At 40.6% G+C, this 18374-nt stretch overlaps 1 protein-coding gene across 1 annotated transcript in view; it reads left to right on the plus strand.

The window, feature by feature from the left end:
- Nucleotides 1–18374, plus strand: part of SLC7A11 (solute carrier family 7 member 11) — a 60313-nt gene that overhangs the window by 17604 nt on the left and 24335 nt on the right. Inside the window, exons 5-6 of the mRNA XM_071753796.1 lie at nt 1148–1247; nt 4740–4784. Of these exons, the coding sequence (XP_071609897.1) occupies nt 1148–1247; nt 4740–4784 (145 nt within the window). The remainder of the gene's footprint in view (nt 1–1147; nt 1248–4739; nt 4785–18374) is intronic.

Here is an 18374-nt window from a genome sequence, read left to right on the forward strand (position 1 = left end):
CCGGGGATGCTTTTTTTGTGATGTTGCACAAAGCCTCCCACCTGGGTTCATAGCACGGGGTCAGGCTCTGCAGTGAGCTCAGTTTCTCAGGGACAGGCAGCTCTCTGTGGTTAGCAACAGACTGAAAGAAAAGTTTTCCTGTGTATCATTCTGCTTATTCACTATTTCTGTTTTCCTGTGTTTCATTTCCTTGCTGGCAGTTGCAGTGCCTCTTCCCTCACCTCGTTTCCTGTACAAAAATTTCTTTCTGTTGCCATCCATCTCATTTTTCCTCGACCTTTGGAGCAGGCCAGATCTAGGTTTGGATGGGTTTGGTACCCTGAAGTAGCTCCAACACTGTCCCTGACTCCCTGCTGGGACCTTCCTCTGGTCACAGCAATTCCCTTATGCAAAAAGCCTCAACTTCAGTGGGAATTTTGGCTGAGGGCACAGTAAAAACCAAGCAAAGGGTGGAGGATTTGACCCATTGCTAATTTAAACCTGAATTAATTCTGCTTATTGCTGCTCCTTACACGTGGAGGATAAATTGCTTCTCAGGAAATCTGGGATATTGTAGGGAGGTCTTGTAAATAAATAAGAGCCTAACACAACTCGTGTTTGCATTTATAGATATGTCATTCTTAGTGTAATGTTATATATATTATATATATATTATATATATATTATACAATGTGGTAGGGAGTTACTATGTTTTTCGATGTAAAAATGTTAAGTTTTGGGGTTTGTTTACTTGAAAAATGTTGCTTGTGAGCAACATGAGAGCAATGTTCCTTCTGATTAAGATGTTACATAAGTGAAATTTTCCACAGCAGAAATGACAGAGCTCATTCTGCTCTTGCATGTTGATTTAAGTCACCACTGGAGGTGACAGTGCAGCAGGTGTCATCAGGCTTAGAATGCTTTGAAAAAACAACCTAAGAGGTCCAATTCTGCCACTGCATGACTAGGGATGCCACAAAACCTTTTACAAGTGCTGGCAGAGTAGAGCTGCAAGGGTTGGGTCAGAAACGAAGGTCAAGGGCAGAACTTGAAGTCAGCAAACTGTTGGGTGAATAAATATTCCCTGGTGTGATATATTTATTTGTTTTAAAGTAGTAGGTGACCGGAGAACTTATTTTTCAATATTGCTTTTTTGTTGCTTTTGCAGGAGAAACACAACATTTTCAGAATGCCTTTGCAGGGAATGATGCCAGTGTCATGGGATTACCACTTGCTTTTTATTCAGGAATGTATGCCTACTCAGGCTGGTAAGTTGTTGTAACCTGTGAGGATTTGCCCTGAAAACAGCCACTGATATGCCCTAACAAAGACATGTATTTATATAAGGAAAAAAGTAGCACATTCTGCACGCTTTGCCAGACTGCATCTTGTAGTAAGGCTACAGCTCACCATATGCTCAGTTATTATTCTGCAAGCAGCTCTGCAAAGAAAGGGTTTTTCTTTTACAGTGTACAGTATATAAACGTGCACTGAACACTAAGAAAAAACAGGCTTTTATTTCTGTTCCTTAGAAATAAAGGCGACAAGAAAGGAATGTTTTAAAATTTTTATTAGGTATTCGGATCAAAGGGATAATGGAGTTTTAATTTTTGCTGGACACGTCACTAATTACATGAAAATTACACGAATTACCACGAGCTCTTCCAAAGTTGTGGCTTTCCATTCCACCTGTGTAGACCTCAACCTCTCCTTTGCAAAAGCAGTCTTTGAAGAATGAGAAGTAAACTGGGATAACATCAGTACAGACCACAAAGAAGTTAAAAACTGGGTTCTTATGCCTTTTGCTCCAAAAGAAATGGACCTCCCTTAACAAGAACTGCAACTGGCTTCCATAGAAGTGTTAGTGACTGTGAGCAAAGTCTGCCCTCAAGTATCCTGCTCAGAATTTTCACGTTTTTTCCCTCTCCCACTCCAAAGCAGCTGGGTTGAGAGGTGCTGCTCCTCTTCACATCTGCCTTAGGATTTATTCCTGTTACCAACGGGCAGTGCCAGACACACTTCTGCAAAGACTGCAGTGTGGGGAGGGCAGGAAAAAGGCTAAAATGCCCAGAGGGGGCTTATTTTGAGATAGTTTTGTCTGCAGGGCTCCCCTTTCCTTCCCACAAGCTCACAGGCAGCCAAGTTCTTTACCTGGTACAAAAGGCGAAGGCTGCAAGATAAGGGGTTTATTTATTTTATTCCGAGAGCATTTTGAGTTCTCTGCAGATCTGTAACTCCTGGGTTGCAGGAGCATTATAAACATGCACACTGAAATACTGAACAGAACTTTTATATGAAATGGTGGTGGAAAAGGGAGAGGAAACCCAGGAGAGTCCCAAGCCCCTATCTGTAATAGATATATAAGAAAAGAGCCTGGCATTTTGAAACCCTGAAAGAAATTCAACCCATTATGTGAAGAGTCTCTACCTCCTCATCTCTCTCTCTCATAGCATCACCTCTGTCTCTCACATCCACACATGATGACTTCTCACTTTTTAAATATTACCCTAACTGTATGTTTTTGTATGGTGGCAATTTTAAAGGCTCTATAATATTATTCATTACTGAGACAGCTTGTTTACTGTAAAATGCTGCATCAAAAATACAGTTATTCTGTTGCTTCTTTGCCATTTCTTTCCCTTTTCCACCCGGCGCTCTAAAGCCTTAAATAAAACCAATCTATTTTTCCTTTACACCTTCTGACTTTTATCTCAAGGTCTTTATTTGTCACTTATAAAAGAAATTAGCAAGAAAAGACCTGATTTGGCTAGTGCTTCTTCCCAGCTGCCTATTTGTCTTTGTCACCAGCCCCAATTGATTGCCTGGGAGCACAGGAGAACAGACTATTAAGTGGAGTGTCAATACCCTTGCACTAGCACTTGCATGGGGCTAAATCAATCCAAGAAGCTGGATGTGAAGGAGTGTTGCAAGTGGTGTGTCCCAGGTCTCAGGCAGAATTTTATGCATAGCCTATGAGACTATTAACTTGGAGTGATACAACTTTAATAAAAAACACCAGTAGAATCCTTTATTCGGGTGGGTTCGTCCTGCAAAGAGCAAGTGTAGACTGTTGGGTATATAAGAAGTTGGGGTAAAAAGAAGTAGCAAAAAGAAGGCAAGAAAGCATGGTTTTGCATCAGTAACAGGACAGAAGTAAAGCTGTTAAATTACTTGTCTAGAAGCAGAGAAGAAAGAAAGCAGCTGAATGTCAGAAGCCATCTCTCCTTTGAACTATCCCACCCCCTTCTGTGCTCTCTAGATTAGCAATTTTAAAAAGAAGTACTGAGGCTGTTGTATAACAGGGCAAATCTAGTTTTACAAGATATCATGCTTGGTCACAAAATGACATTTTTAAGAAATGTGAGCCAGCATTAACTTGTTCTGCTAACCCAGATCTGATCCAAGACTTGTGCTGGAGTAAAATTCCCACATTTCCTGCCAGCCCCTGGTCCATTTGTTTATTCACTGTGGCATGGTCAGGTCAGATATCATCCCTCTATCTCTCCTAAAAGTAGAAATCCAGCACAAACACTGGATTGACTGATCTGCTTAATTAGCCAGGGTGGGACTTGGTGCTGGTGTGTGCACATCTGTGGGATCCAGGGATGTGCAGATGGAGTGCAAATAAATGCAGAACAGAGGGTTCAGTGACCTTGAGGCTCCTGGAGGCTCTGGATGCAGGGCTGTGGCCAGTGAGTAGTTCCTAAAAATTCCCATCCATAGCTGCCTCTTGCCTGCTGCTGGGATACAACTGAGAGCAACCTCTGTGAGAGGCTGAGCAGGGTTAGCATCCAGGTTTGTGATCGTATACAACACACTAGTGTCAAAATTCTGGGTTTAGGAGAGGTTTCTTGAGGCTCTTTTATTGTTAAGAAGTCCTTGCTGAGGAACCCTGATACCAGTTTTTGCTAATATAATCTGAATTTGTGAAAGGTTATAGCAACAAATGGAATATGAGGTTTAAGGGTGCATGTGTCATTGTGGAAAGGATTAGGAGAATCCATAATTACCCTAGTATGCTGGGGGAAAAAAACCTCAATTCAACACCAACATTCCAAAGCTTTAGTTGTTTTTTCTTCCTTTTTCCTTTTTCCTTTTTCCTTTTTCCTTTTTCCTTTTTCCTTTTTCCTTTTTCCTTTTTCCTTTTTCCTTTTTCCTTTTTCCTTTTTCCTTTTTCCTTTTTCCTTTTTCTTTTTTTTCCCTTCTCCCCTTCTCCCCTTCTCCCCTTCTCCCCTTCTCCCCTTCTCCCCTTCTCCCCTTCTCCCCTTTTCCCCTTTTCCCCTTTTCCCCTTTTCCCCTTTTCTCTTTTTCCCTTTTTCCCTTTTTCCCTTTTTCCCCTTTTCCCCTTTTCCCCTTTTCCCCTTTTCCCCTTTTCCCCTTTTCCCCTTTTCCCCTTTTCCCCTTTTCTCCTTTTCCCCTTTTCCCCTTTTCCCCTTCTCCCCTTCTCCCCTTCTCCCCTTCTCCCCTTCTCCCCTTCTCCCCTTCTCCCCTTCTCCCCTTTTTTTTCCCCTTTTCCCTTTTTCCCCCTTTCCCCTTTTTCCTTTCCTTTTTTTGTGTGTGTGTGTGTTTTTTCTGAGAATTCCCATTCTGAGTGTGAGGCTGAGGGAAAGTTAAATCTCACACTCTCCTTAAAATGGGTCTACACAGTCTACTATAGTTAAACTCCAGTGCTTAACTAAAAACATCTTGATTCTTTGGGGAAGAACAACAGAATCAAAACCTCCCAAACCCTTCTAATACATTCTGTACCTCTCTTTTAGGTTTTACCTCAATTTTGTTACTGAAGAAGTGGAGAACCCTGAAAAGTATGTACCTGATGGGTTTTTTTGACTTGTGAAAAATGCTCATAAAATGTAAAGTGCTGTAAAAGTAGTGATCTTCAGAAATTCTGCATGCTGGTCAAGTTGCTTGCTTTCCAGCAGATCTGGTATCTATTTGAATTGCAGTTGCTTGAAGATTTGCTATTTTTGGCCTGTTGTGACCTTGTTATGCATTCTGCTTTTATGTGCACAGAAAGCAGAAAACTAAATAGATCTCCAGGGCTCCAATTCTCCCCCTCAGGGTATAAGGAAATATCAGTGGCTCCTTTCAGGGGAAGTTACTGGTATCCTGTCAGGAAAATCTTGCCCAAGAAACTTATCTGCTGCAATATTTGGCAGTTTTGCTGTGTTTAAATATTAATCAAATCCTTATTCCTACTTGTTTTCAATCTCTCAGAGTTGGAGGATCTTGAATACTCAGAGCACAGCATCCCATCCAATTAAGCCAAGCAGGGTATTTTTGGTGGGATTTTCTTTCAGTCCTGAATACTCTGATGGTGCCTGCCTGTGAAATATGGGAAGAAAAACTGTTCTGATAAAGAGAATTTGATTTGGCAGAGCTATTTTGGTAAATATGTTTTGGTGCCTGCTGCCAGTAATGAAAGAATATTAACCTTTTCTCAAAATTAAAGAAAAAATGCCTTGCTAAATCAAATAGTGTTCTTTGAGGAAATTAATAGTTTATTTGATTAAAAATTAATTGGGAGTTCTAATTTTCTTAGGTTTTTAAAGTAAGATACCTGGCTGGGTAGCAAATAACTCACTGTTTAAAAAGACCTCCCAGAACTCTACACTCCAAGAAGATGAAGCTACAGATCTGAGACATGTAGAGAAAAGCAAAAATAAACCCAAAGAGCCATTGGTGGGGAGTATGCAGAAGGGTTTTAGTTTTTTTCTTCAAAGTCTGAACCAAATCTGGTGCTGTTCAATATTTTCTTCAGAGCCCTGAAAATTATAAAGAAACTGATGATAAAACATGAAGATGGCCAAAGGACTGGCAGGTTCCTATTATTTTGGTGCCATTGAGGAGTCTTGGGTGTTCCCAGGCTTTTTAATGTGATCAGGATTTGTATACTGAAGAATGTGGGACTGATAGCTCAAACCAGAAAAATACAAGTAGAACCTATAGCATTAATATTTAACAAAGTGGTTGATTAATCATTAGCACAGATATCCACATACAACTGGGTTTTTCATTGCTAATCTTCATTTCAGACAGAACACATTTTTAGAAGTTGAGCTTTAATAAGTCACAAGTTATTTGGCTTGCTGTAGATCAGGAACTCAGGCCAGGTGAACTGGTAACAAATCTGGGTTTAACTACCCAGATACCCATATCTCTATGCTTTAAAAAGTCAGGGGATGCAAACCTTTTAAAAAAAAAAAGAAAAACCCACTTGTTTGGTTTTTTTTCACTGTTGAATAATCATTGTACAGCAGACTGTCTTAAAACTATGAAAATACAGAAAGGATTGAAGTGATTCTGGTCCAAGGCTTCTACTGCTTTAAGAAATTCTGGGAGATGGGTTAGAAACCACAGTCTTTGTGATGTGATCAAGAGCATTTGGTAGAAGTAATATAATTTGTAAAATTATCATGTGGTTACCATTAAAGCTGTGTGATGTTTTTAAACATGCACATGCCTGCCATCCTTTGGGACTTTTCAGATGTATGCACCTCTGCAGTCTTCTCAGCTGCATGGGGATTACCTGAAATTCTTGGTAATGCTGATTACAGATGTTTCAGTTTATGTTGACTTTTTTTCCTTGTGGTTTGAGTCAGAGGTCTGTGGATTTTTGACGTGTTGCCCTCTGCTGCATGGGACTGAAAGGCAAAGCTCCACCTTTCTTTTTTAAGTGGGTGCTGATTTGAAGCATGTTGCAGCACAGCTAAGAGAAGTGGTGTGGTCAGAGCTCAGGATTTTCTTCATTGCTGCTGGGGTGGGTGGGAGGGAGGGAGGGAGGGAGGCACTTTCTTTTCTCCCCCAGCTTGGGAGAGCTTCTCTTTTCTCCAGGTTGCCCTTGGAGAGCTGGTGAAGGTAATTGTGCTCTTGGAGGGGATGGAAGCCACCCGGGCTGTCTGGCTCCCTGGATTCCAGGATGGCTGTGGGATAAACAGCCCAGTGACATCTGCAGTGTTGTGGCCAAGATGTGAAAGCTTTTCTTCATCACTCCTCTTCTTTGAGTTGTACTCTGAGAGGAAGAGAAGGGAAAAGGGGCCCAGTAGGGTGCCCAGGGATGCTGAGGTTCACAACCTCTATGTGCAAGTAGGAGAGATTGGGATTTTAAACATTGTTAAATAAGGGGCAGGTGATGGCAGGGCAGGGGGATCACTGTCACAGCCCTGACTGTGCTGATGGAGACCTCTGCATCACCTGGAAATGGGGATTCATGACTCCATTAACTTGAAATGAGTAATGAAACAACACAGCTGGGATATTTTTTTATCCAGTGCCACCTGTGGAAGGCTCTGTTGGAAAGATCCTGCTGAGTGGGGTTTGCTCCACCACTGTTCCCAAAGATCCAGGGCAAGGGACTGGTGTGGCAACTGTCTCAAACTCATTGGAGGTGTTAGATGAGCCACTGATCATGCTGCTATTGGAGACAATTTTTATTATTATATTTCTTTTTTATCTAAAATGCTGTCTTCCCTTCCATGCTTGCTGTATGTTGAAGGCTGCATCTAGTGCAGAGGTTACACAGGTGTTTTTAAAAGCAAAGAGGGAGGCAGAGGACTGAACCACTTCAGAATCTGCAACAGCTCCAGGCAGGGAATTTGCAGTGTTTGTCAGTGGTTAGGGATGCAAATTCTTTCCAGTGACAGAGGTGAGCAGGGTGATGCCTCCTGCACTCTGCATGCCAGGGTAAATCTGTGTCTGGGTCTCAGCCCCAGTTGTGCATTTCCAGGTGTTTGGCAGCCTTGAAAGTAACAGAGAGCTGGTGCTGAGATGGGCAAAGGTCTCCACCTTTGGGGAGCCCTGGCTTTGAGCCCCTTTTTACCTGCTGAGATCTGCACTCCCTCTCTGTTCTTGTATTCTGGGGAGTGAGGGAGATGGGTCAGGGCCCTAGAATATATCCTGAAATGCCCAGGAAGGTGGAAACATCAGCTTTTAGACTTTAAAGTTTTCCACACAGAGATTGTTTTGTCTCCTGTTGTGTGTGGCCCCAGGAAGCTTGCTGGAGTACAGGGAGATCCACTGGAAATACAGGAAGGAGGAATGGGAAGGAGGGGGGAAGGCTCAATGCTCTGCCCAGCTTAAAGCTCCCTTGGTGCTCCTGGGGATCCTGGAGGTCTGTGTAGGGGCAGCAGTCTGCAAAAGTGCAATAAATTGCAGATTTAGGCCTCTAGGATGGGTTTAAGTAGAGAGCAGAATAAATGCTGTGGGTCTGAGGCACTGAGGTACCCGGGGGATGTGAAATCCCAGCCAGAGGAGCAGTGGAAAGGAGCCAAGTGGAGAGGAAGCACCCTTTAAATTACAGAAGGGAGAATGGAAAAAGGAAAAAATGAAATCTGAAGGTGCATGCTGTTACTTACTGAACAGATTTTTTTGAATTATTGCTGAAATCTCATTTTGGAAATGTCACAGCCCCTTCTTTTGTATAAGCAAAAGGACATTATTATAGCCTCAGTTATGATAAGATGTAAAAGTAACTGTTTCTGCCTCCTGCTAAGCCCCCTTTTGATGTCTTATTTTCAAGCCTGAACTCATATCTTTATTCTTCTTTGTTCAAGTGGTTCCCTCATACAGCATCAGTAGGACCTGAAGCAACATAAAGTTGGTGTTTGTTGTACAAGGAGCTGTGTTTGCAGTGTTCAGCTGCTTTAATCTACAATTTTTTTTAATGGGAGCCTGAAATAATTTTATTGTCGATAATCTGTGGAACAACACTGAAGTGTAATAATAATTTCCTTTTTCTTTTGAAAATCATGCTTGGCATATGTGTGCTGAAAGTCCATAGCAATTGCTGTTTGAACTGAAATACCTGAATAATCCTTGAAGCAGAACTTCACTTAAAATAACCTCCTGCAGCCACGTCACAGGCAGCTTTGATCTTTTTGATTCTCCTACATTAGAAGGATCAGCCCTACTCAAACTGAGGTCATATTGTATTGTCTAAATAATAACTGGATAAAGAAACATCCCAGTCTCCCAGAGAGAATTTGTCACCTGGAAATTGACAGGAGCTGTGTTGCCTGGAGCAGTAAATTTAGAGGACTGGAAATCAAGCATGTTGAACTTTCAAACTCATTTCATAGAGAGAGTTTTTCAGCTCATCTGTATTCTTGAGCATCCACTCTGTACTCCCAAGAAACAGACCAAGACCACAAGAGCAGCCTGTGCCCAAATTCCTTCCTCCCATCCCAGGCAGAGTCCTGGGATGTCCATTCTGCTTTTTCAGGAATTTTGGCAGCCTCCAAATGGCCTCCAGGAGCATTTTTACCCTGTAGCAATGTCCTCAGGGCCAGATTCTGGCCATAGGGAATCCTGATTTAAAAATTTATGTTCTGTGTCCTCAATCTGAGCAGATGATGAGCCCAAATGCTGCCAATTATAAAGATTTGGCTCTTGATGGAAGAAAAAGTAAATATTATTTCACTATATAGGGCAGGAACTTAAGACTTGAATTTCTTAATGACTTAGAGGAAGTCTCTGATCAAATGTGTAACTAGAGGTATTGATTCATAATTTTCCTTTAACTCAAAATAATATTTCTTTGGCAGTGGAAGTTTTTTTTTAGTGTTGTTGAACTGAGGAAATATTTTTCCATTTGTGGCCTTCAATTTCAGATGTACAAAATGATAGGAGATTTTTAAAGGATGTGCATTCTGAATACTTTACAGCAAAAAGTTAGATTCCTTTGCAGTTAAGTGTAGCTGCTGTTTGTCATCATCCTTTCTTCTTTTCTCCTTTTTATTTTTTTCCTTTTTTTTTTCCTTTTTTTCCTTTTTTTCCTTTTTTCCTTTTTTTCCTTTTTTTCCTTTTTTTCCTTTTTTTCCTTTTTTTCCTTTTTTTCCTTTTTTTCCTTTTTTTCCTTTTTTCCTTTTTTCTTTTTTCCTTTTTTCCTTTTTTCCTTTTTTCCTTTTTTCCTTTTTTTCCTTTTTTTCCTTTTTTTCCTTTTTTTCCTTTTTTCCTTTTTTTTCCTTTTTTTCCTTTTTTTCCTTTTTTTCCTTTTTTTCCTTTTTTTCCTTTTTTTCCTTTTTTTCCTTTTTTTCCTTTTTTTCCTTTTTTTCCTTTTTTTCCTTTTTTTCCTTTTTTTCCTTTTTTTCCTTTTTTTCCTTTTTTTCCTTTTTTTCCTTTTTTTCCTTTTTTTCCTTTTTTTCCTTTTTTTCCTTTTTTTCCTTTTTTTCCTTTTTTTCCTTTTTTTCCTTTTTTTCCTTTTTTTCCTTTTTTTCCTTTTTTCCCTTTTCTTCCTTTTTTCCCTTTTCTTCCTTTTTTCCTTTTTTTCCTTTTTTCCTTTTTTCCTTTTTTTCCTTTTTTCCTTTTTTTCCTTTTTTTCCTTTTTTCTTTTCCTTTTTTCTTTTCCTTTTTTCTTTTCCTTTTTTCTTTTCCTTTTTTTCCTTTCCCTTTTTTTCCCTTTTTTCCCTTTTTTTTCCCCTTTTTTCCCCTTTTTTCTTTCTTTTTTCTTTCTTTTCTCTTTTTCTTCTTTTCTTTTTTTTTTTTTTCTTTTTTTTCCCCCTGCTTTCCTTTATTGGGCCATTTCATTTGCAAATATTCTGTTTCTGTTTATAAAATAACTTTGTTCCAGCCCAGGCAATCTATCATTGTTTAAAAAGTTACACAGTGCAAAGAACATATTATTGAGATGTATAGTGTTTATAAGTCTGGTCCCAGACTGATAAATCATGTCTTGTGCTGTTCAAAAAGCCAAGAAATGAATTGCTTTGCTCTGACCTTGGGGTCTGAGATTAGTCAGTTTGTCTATTAGATTTTTCCAGTGTTCTTCTCACTTCATTTATTCCTTCTTTGCTAAGGAACCAAGAAGCAGTAGATGTATAACAAGTCTCCAAGGCTTGATGTCATCAGGCATTTTATAAAATCAGGATATCAAAATGTTAGATATAATCTGTTTTTTTAGGGGGGTTTAAACAACATTAATGTCATGTCTCATTAATCTAATGCCTATCCCCCATTTGTATTAATTAATGTTTAAAGTCCCACTTTGCATCTCTGAGGACTGGGCAAGAGAAATGTGGTATTAGAGGGTTTTTCAGGGTGCCTGAGCATCACAGGACTGCAGATGAACAGGATTCAGGGTGTCTAAGACACTAAAAGTCTCCCAGCTCCCTTTGTAGCCATCTGATTTTTTGCACTTCACATTTAGGATGCAGCCTCCTTCCAAAATCAACCAGAAACCTGAATTGCACTCTTGCCCACTACTAACTTAGATCCTGAGCAATTATTCCCAGGAATTGTAACAATGGAAAATATATTTAACATTAATGGAGAGGGTGCAAGCCTTTGCCATTTCCACCTCTCTGCTTTGTTAATTTTTGTTGTTTTAATTTAATGACAAACTCAGCAGAGGGATATTAATGTTGATATTGGTTACTTTAGACACCAGAAAATTAATAATGTCAGAACTTTACCTCCCTTCAGCTATGCTGTCAATCATTTCAAAGCCACCTCATTGCTGCTTTTTATTGAGGAAAGGCAGATGATGGAGTTGAAGAAATAATCTCAGACTCAGGAGATCTGGCTCAGGCACAAACTTGCTGTGAAAATGGAGGCTGGGTTATTTCATCATTTCTCCTCCTCTTTCTCTCCTTTCTCTCCTCCCTTTCTTTCCTCCATCCTCTTGGGATGTGTCTCCTCTTGGCTTCGTTTGTGGAGTATTTATTCCCTTCCAGGTTTAAGGATTAAAAAAAAAAAAAAAGTCGGATTAAAAAATCTAAGCATTTTCTCCCTGAACTGAAGGTTTTAGTAGGTTTTTTTAAACCTTGGGTGTGGCTTCTGTATGTCCAGTCCTGTAAAAGCTCTCATGATATCACTAAAACACAGAAGCCTACGTAAATCCCTACGTGAGTAAGGACCTGGGTGTGTTTCCTAGGAGGATATAGTGTGATTTTTAAATAAACTTTGGACAAGCCTTTCTCACAAAGTAGCTGGCCAGAAAGACATCATTTTCCTTTCAGGTCTGAGAATGGCTGCAGGTATCCTGCCTAGAAATAAGCAGAATAGTTTTGGGACCTGGGATTTGCAATCTTTTTTGTGTTTTTCTGTGATGCTCAATCATAAAAGATACATTGGACTCCAATTAATTTTCTTTGTGTCAGGCTACAATGCCAAATATTCAGTGCAGAAATGACAGGATTAGATTGTGATGTTTTATCTGAAGGTAATCAAAAGAGACAAATGCTAATCTTGCAAATATTTGACAAAGCCCATGTGGTCATGTGAATTCATCAGATTTCCCTTAAAGGGAAAATCAGGTCACTTAAGTGGGGATTTGCATTTTTTCTTCAATGTATTTTGTGTGTCTTGGGTTATTTTTCCATTCAAAGACTTATTTTGCATTGTAGAACGGGGACATTCTGCTCACCCCCCTTTCCCTCCAGTGCTATTTTTCTGTATCACTTGAATAGAAATCTTATTTTCCTGTATCTGACAGCAGAACAGGCAACCTAAATTCCCTCAGTTATCTGCTAAGCATCTCAAAAGACAAGTTGTCCAAACACTGGTGAATCCCAAATCCCTTTCCACAGTTTAATTGTGCACTGTGTGAGGGATGAAATGAGAGCTCCATGATCACACCTTCAGAATTAGGAAATCTTTTAACAGGGAGATGACTCTGCCAAATCAAAGAAGCAAATCACTTCCCTGGATAAACATGCTTGCAGAAATCCAAACATGGGGTGTGCTATTTGTAAATGTTCTGAAAAAAAAGATGTAATTGAGAGAGTAATTCAGTAGTAATTCTCTAATTTCAGTAGTATTTCAGTAGTATAAAAAAAAGTGTGTTTCTCCTTCTCAAACACACTTAGTAGTTCATAGGGGAGCTGAATCACCAGCATGAAACTCTGCTTGGGAAAATCAACTTTACTTTTAGTTTTCTCTCACTAACCACATTAACTACTTACTGCTTGCATGCCTCACATTGTCAAGTTATTCATTACCAGTTATTTTATTAATGGCTGCTAATTCATTTCTGCAACTAAGTCTCTCAGTCTTGGATGCATGTTTTTGATGGGCTCAGATTCCTGAAATATAGGCACTAATTCTTGGACACATCAGGGACAGATCTAATGGATACCATCACAATCTATAAGGGTCAGGAATATGCATGTGACACACACTCAATATATTTTATTTTTTCTTCTTCTTTTTCCCTCGTCCAGTTTCTTTTTCTCCTCCCCACCCCATGGTTTTTAGGACTTCTATTGGTGCAGTGTCCTGTGGTGCAATTCCAGCCATGCAAGAGAGAGATGATCCTTAAAAAAAAAAAAAACAAACAAAAAAAGTGATGTTTTGTTTAGGAATTGACTGCAGTGAAGAGCTACCTCTGATAGGGTTTAAACTGATATGCCAGTCAATATACATAAATTAGAAAAGAGACTGAAGGAATCTATACTGTCTGTAAAGGTTTTCAAGATGTACCTTGATCATTAATTAAGACAATAGGGATGTCTCATAAAATTACAGTTGAGGAGACTAATAATTCACTATCAAATGAAGAAAAGCAAGGTCACTTGTATAATTGCCTGTTCTAACATTGATATTCCTTGTATTAAATGCTTCTACTCATACAAAAGTCAAGCTGATGGCTGTGGAAAAATTGAGAACTAGGAAATAGAGTTTTCGTACATAAATTTTTGTAGTGTGATTTATTATCTCTGTCACACTTTGAGATGGCCAGGATAGGAAAAAAACCAAAAAAACAAACCCAAAACCAAGAGGCAAACCTGCCTGGGACAGCACCAGGACTGGCAGGCTGTGGATGTGGCAGTGATGATGGGCAGCAGCTGAGCCTAAGGAGGAGAGGATGGGTGAGATGACCCAAATGAGCCAATCCCAGTATTCCTTCCCATGGTGTTTCCTATAAAATGGCTCCCAAGAGAGCCCTCTGGCTGGGGTGATACCTGGTTTGGCAATTGTTTGGGGTTTTTTTGCTGTTCCTGCTGCTACCCTTCATTTCCTCACCAGAGCATCATTCACCAGGATGCAACCTCAGGTAGGACCAACCTGGTTGTTCCAAGGCTGTTGCAGACTGACACTGAGACCCTGGAATTGTGCACCCCCACATGCTGCTCAGTCCACTTTTGTGGGACTTTTCTGGCTGGGCAGTAATTACCAACTGAGGAGGCTGAGTTCCATATTTCATATAGCTTTGTTAATCATTATTACTATTTCATTAAACCTATCCCATTTTTTTCTTTCAATCTTCATTCCCTTCTTCATGTTCTCTTGTTTACTGTCTAAAACTGTGACATCTCCTGCAGTCAAAATTAACTTTCAGCACATGCCTGGCATAGGTTTTTAAGGAAAAGTAGTGGAAAAATGGGAGAATGAAAACAGGTGCTATAGTTGGGAGGTTAGATCAATATTGCTGTGCTAGGTTTTAGCTCTGGATGTGTATATTGAAATTAATAGTGCTATTAACTATTCTTTTTCTTCTAACTTTGTGATACAGGATCTGATTCCAATTCCTTTTTTGTCTCAAGAAAGTAATAGTGAAGAATGTAATAAAGATATTACGATATCTTTATTCCCTTCTTTATCTTGTAATAAATACATTAACACAGAAATCAGGAAGGTAGTCAGCTACCTGAACATCAAAGATATTCACCAAATATAGCTGAAGGATGGAAAGAAAAAGAAAGGGGAAAAGATAATTGCAAAGGCAGGGGCTGTAATACCACCTGGATGCCTGGGTTAGCAGAGGTTCTGCTCCTGGGGGGGATGTTAGGAGGGAGGAGGATGAGGCCAGATGGGTGAGCAGGCTGCCTGGTGATGCTCTCCCTGCCAAGGCAATACTTCAGAAGCCATGGTTATGTTATATTTGTTTCTGTTTATGTAGGTCCTCTAGTTTAAGATAAAAAAACCCAGCTAGATAGGAAAATGATGGGATGAAATATCTCAGGATTTTGGAAACCCTTGAAACTTTTTGAAGTTCTGAAAATGCATCCCTGGGGCAGACTCCTCCTGAAGGAGAGGGCTCTGCTGCAGGGGGAAGGTTTCTGAGAGCTCAGTGTGGGGCTGAGGGGACAAGCAAGCCCCCCATGGGCTGATGTGATCCAAAGGGGGGTCTGGGCTGCTCTCTTCTGCAGGTGGTAGGATAATCCAACAGTTTGATTTTTACAAGTGACTGCCATTCTTAATTTAACATTGATGATGCAAGGTACCTGTGACTGTGTAGGGATGAAGTTACTGCCTGGAGCATCCACCCGAGAGCTGAATATCTACACAGAAGCTGTCACTCAAGAGTTAAAACCTTAACAAGGTTTTTCATCCTCTGCGAAGCCCATGGCACTTCTTCCAAGCAAGCAAAGCTGAGGGAACCCAGCTGGAGCTTCTTGCCCTCCCTCCTCCTCCCCAGCAGTGGAGGTGACCCCCAGGGTGCCCAGCAGGTTGGGTTGAGCAGAGACTTTTGCAGCACTTCCGGCTCTGATTTTCCCAGAGCTTTGGTGTCTCTGAGGCATAAGGGTGCAATAAAATCTTAGATTAGATATTAGGAAGAAATTCTTTCCTGGGCTAGAGGACAACTGGCACAGGCTGTCCAGGGAAGCTGTGGATGTCTCATCTCTGGTAGTGTCCAAGGTATTGTTGGGTGGCTCTAGATTATCTTTATGGTGCCTTTGAGCCCAGACCATTCTGTGATTCTATGATAAGTCTTCCTGCTGGTTTCAGCCCCAGGGTGATGACTGCCAGGCTGTCACTGCCACAGCTGTTTCACTTGCCTTTTGCAGCATCACTTCCCTGCTGAGTGGGTCACTCCTCGTGGCTCAGTTTGCTTGCTGAAGGGACAGCCTGCTGGGTGCAAGGTGTGTTTGCCTTCTTTTTTTTTAATGTCTGTCTTTTTTTTTTTTTTTCCCCCTCTGGAAGTGAATCCATTGTCACTATGAATCAGCCCTGCTAAGTAAAAGGAATATTTATTTGCAGTCTTCCTGAGTAGTCAGCAAAATCCTCATCTGCTTTACCAGCAGGCTAATGTAATGTAACAACAAAACAATTTCACCTTTGAAGTTTCCAGTGCCCTGCCTTTTCCTTCATTTTCACCACCTGATATAGCTGTGAGACTATGAACATGCATTTCCCTTGCACAGAAAGAGGAGTTTCTGTACAGAAGGATGATGGTATCCTCTTCATAAGCACCCCAAGCTGCTTGGCAGAATATTCATTGCTGGAATAAAAATCTCTTACAAGACTGATGTACTGCTGAAGGTCCAGAGCTGTAAAACACACTGGATTTTATTGGAGTGCTCAGGGGTCTCTCAGGGCTAAGCTTGACTGCAGTGAAAGTCTTAGGCTCTCATTAGATATTTTCATTTCTTTTTGGTGGTTCAGAAGCAGGTGGTCTGACTAAATTGACTTGAAAAGAGGTGAGACAGCAGCACATTTGTGGTTGGAAGGAGAGAGAGTGAAGTCACCAGATCAGTTATAACCAGATAAGGCAAAAATAAAAATTGCCCAAGTATCAGATCAGCTAAAGCTCTGTCTGCACACCACCAGCCATGGCACTGAGTCCTTTATGACAAATGGACATGGCCAAACCAGAAAATGTTTTGTCCACTTGGGGTTAGAGGCTTGAGAAGCAGTTTTTCATTTCAGGATGATGTGTGGCCTCTTTGTATGCTAATGCCATGCCTGAAATCCCTGATTGCTGATAAGTGCTATCAGGCTGGGCTTTGGACTGAGAGCTGGAAACGTGACAAACTGTGTGTCCTGGGGAGGTGGTTCAGAGCACAGCCACTGCTTACACCCCTGTGGCCTCCCTTGGTCCCCATGGGGCTTTCATCCTCTTTGGGAAAGAAAACAATTGTGGTTTATCCAACTTCTGGGCTTGATGCTGCTCTCTGCAGCACGGGCTGACCTCTCCTGGGTTTTCCCCTTCTCACTTTAAAGGAGTAGCCTGGTTTTCTCTGACACTGGGGCATTTATTTCCCTATTTACCCATGGCATTAGTCATGGGGGAGGAGATTCTGAGAACTTGTTGTCGCATTTTGGTCTGCAATTTAAGCCCAAGTTTCAAAGAGCACTCAGGTCTATTGGCTCAAGTCTGTGGCCAATGCATTCTTTAGGAGATGGTGTAAATGTAGATCAGTTTTTGCTTGTGGGTCCTGCCCATGTGTAGGCTCTGTCTTGCATATAGAAAAAAAGAGGAGTCTCACAGACATTTTTCCCGTTATTTGTAAAGCAAGGCACACTCACTACCTATGAGTTAAATATGGCAGAGACTGCTAGTTTAGTGCACAGTGTCATGTTCTGTATCTGGACCAGAGGATCCCCTTTCTGTAGAGGAGCTCAGGCCTCTTTCTGCCCCATTTTGATTCCTCTTCTCTTCAATGCTGAGCCTCCAAAATGCCCAAGCACAGAGTGCTGAGCCAGTGTTAGGTGACCATGGTGTTCTACCAGAAGCATCTTGCATTTTATTAACAGTAATGGTGCTTTCACTGGAGCACCACTAAAACTTCATCTGGGCTGATGCTGGCAACTAATTACAGAGAAAGTGAGACAGCATTTTTTAGCTGGTGTAAAATACAAACTGGGAGACTAAAATACAACTAAAGGAATGGACTACTAAAAGTCTAAGGGTTTATTGGACTCATGTAAGGCTTTATTGTACTCATGTGTGTCAGACTGGAGTTTTAAACTGTGCCATGTCATCAGGAGTGCTTATCCTTTACAGCAGCATGGTCCAAATATCATCAATATATTCCCCTAGGTTCAGCTAGCAGAGTATCTTATTTTTTACACCATCTTCTTAGATGAGACATTCAATGGGGTTGTCTTATTTGATTGTTTAACTTTAATAAATAGTGAAATTGCTGACTTGCTTTTAAGGTGTGTAATAGTGGTAGCAAAACAAGATCCTGTGGCTTTGGGCACCTCTTCTGTAGCTGATCCCTTTCTGTGTGATCTCAGCATTGCCAGCAGAGGAGGCTGCAGGTTCTTACCCAGGGAGTGCTCAACTTTCCATGGTTTATCCTTCCTTCCTTCCTTGGTTTATCTGTGTGTTTATGTTCTGGAAGCAGGTTGCTCTACAGAGCAACTTGTACTTTGATATTTGGTTGTGAGGATGTCAAGTACATGGTGATGCTGATATTTTATGTGAGAAAATAACATTGTTATCTAACAGGCTAGAAGGATTTTCAGTCATTCAAATCACTGTACAGCCCACGAAGTGTAAACTAAGAGGATTTATATAAGAATATAATGGCTCTAGAGGAGCTCTGAGGTGAATAATCTGCTTTTTACAAGTTGCACTGCTGCAGTCTACTGTGTCAATCCTCAGTCACTTGTAACACTTGGTGTTGAGCAAGTACTGTTATTTGCATCCTCACCTTGTCATTATGTTCTGTTCATTGCAAAAGAATTGGATTATATAATGACAATATTTAATTTTTTCAAGTACGCTG

This window comes from Heliangelus exortis, chromosome 10 (genome assembly GCF_036169615.1).
Source record: "Heliangelus exortis chromosome 10, bHelExo1.hap1, whole genome shotgun sequence".
NCBI classification, from domain to species: Eukaryota; Metazoa; Chordata; class Aves; order Apodiformes; family Trochilidae; genus Heliangelus; species Heliangelus exortis.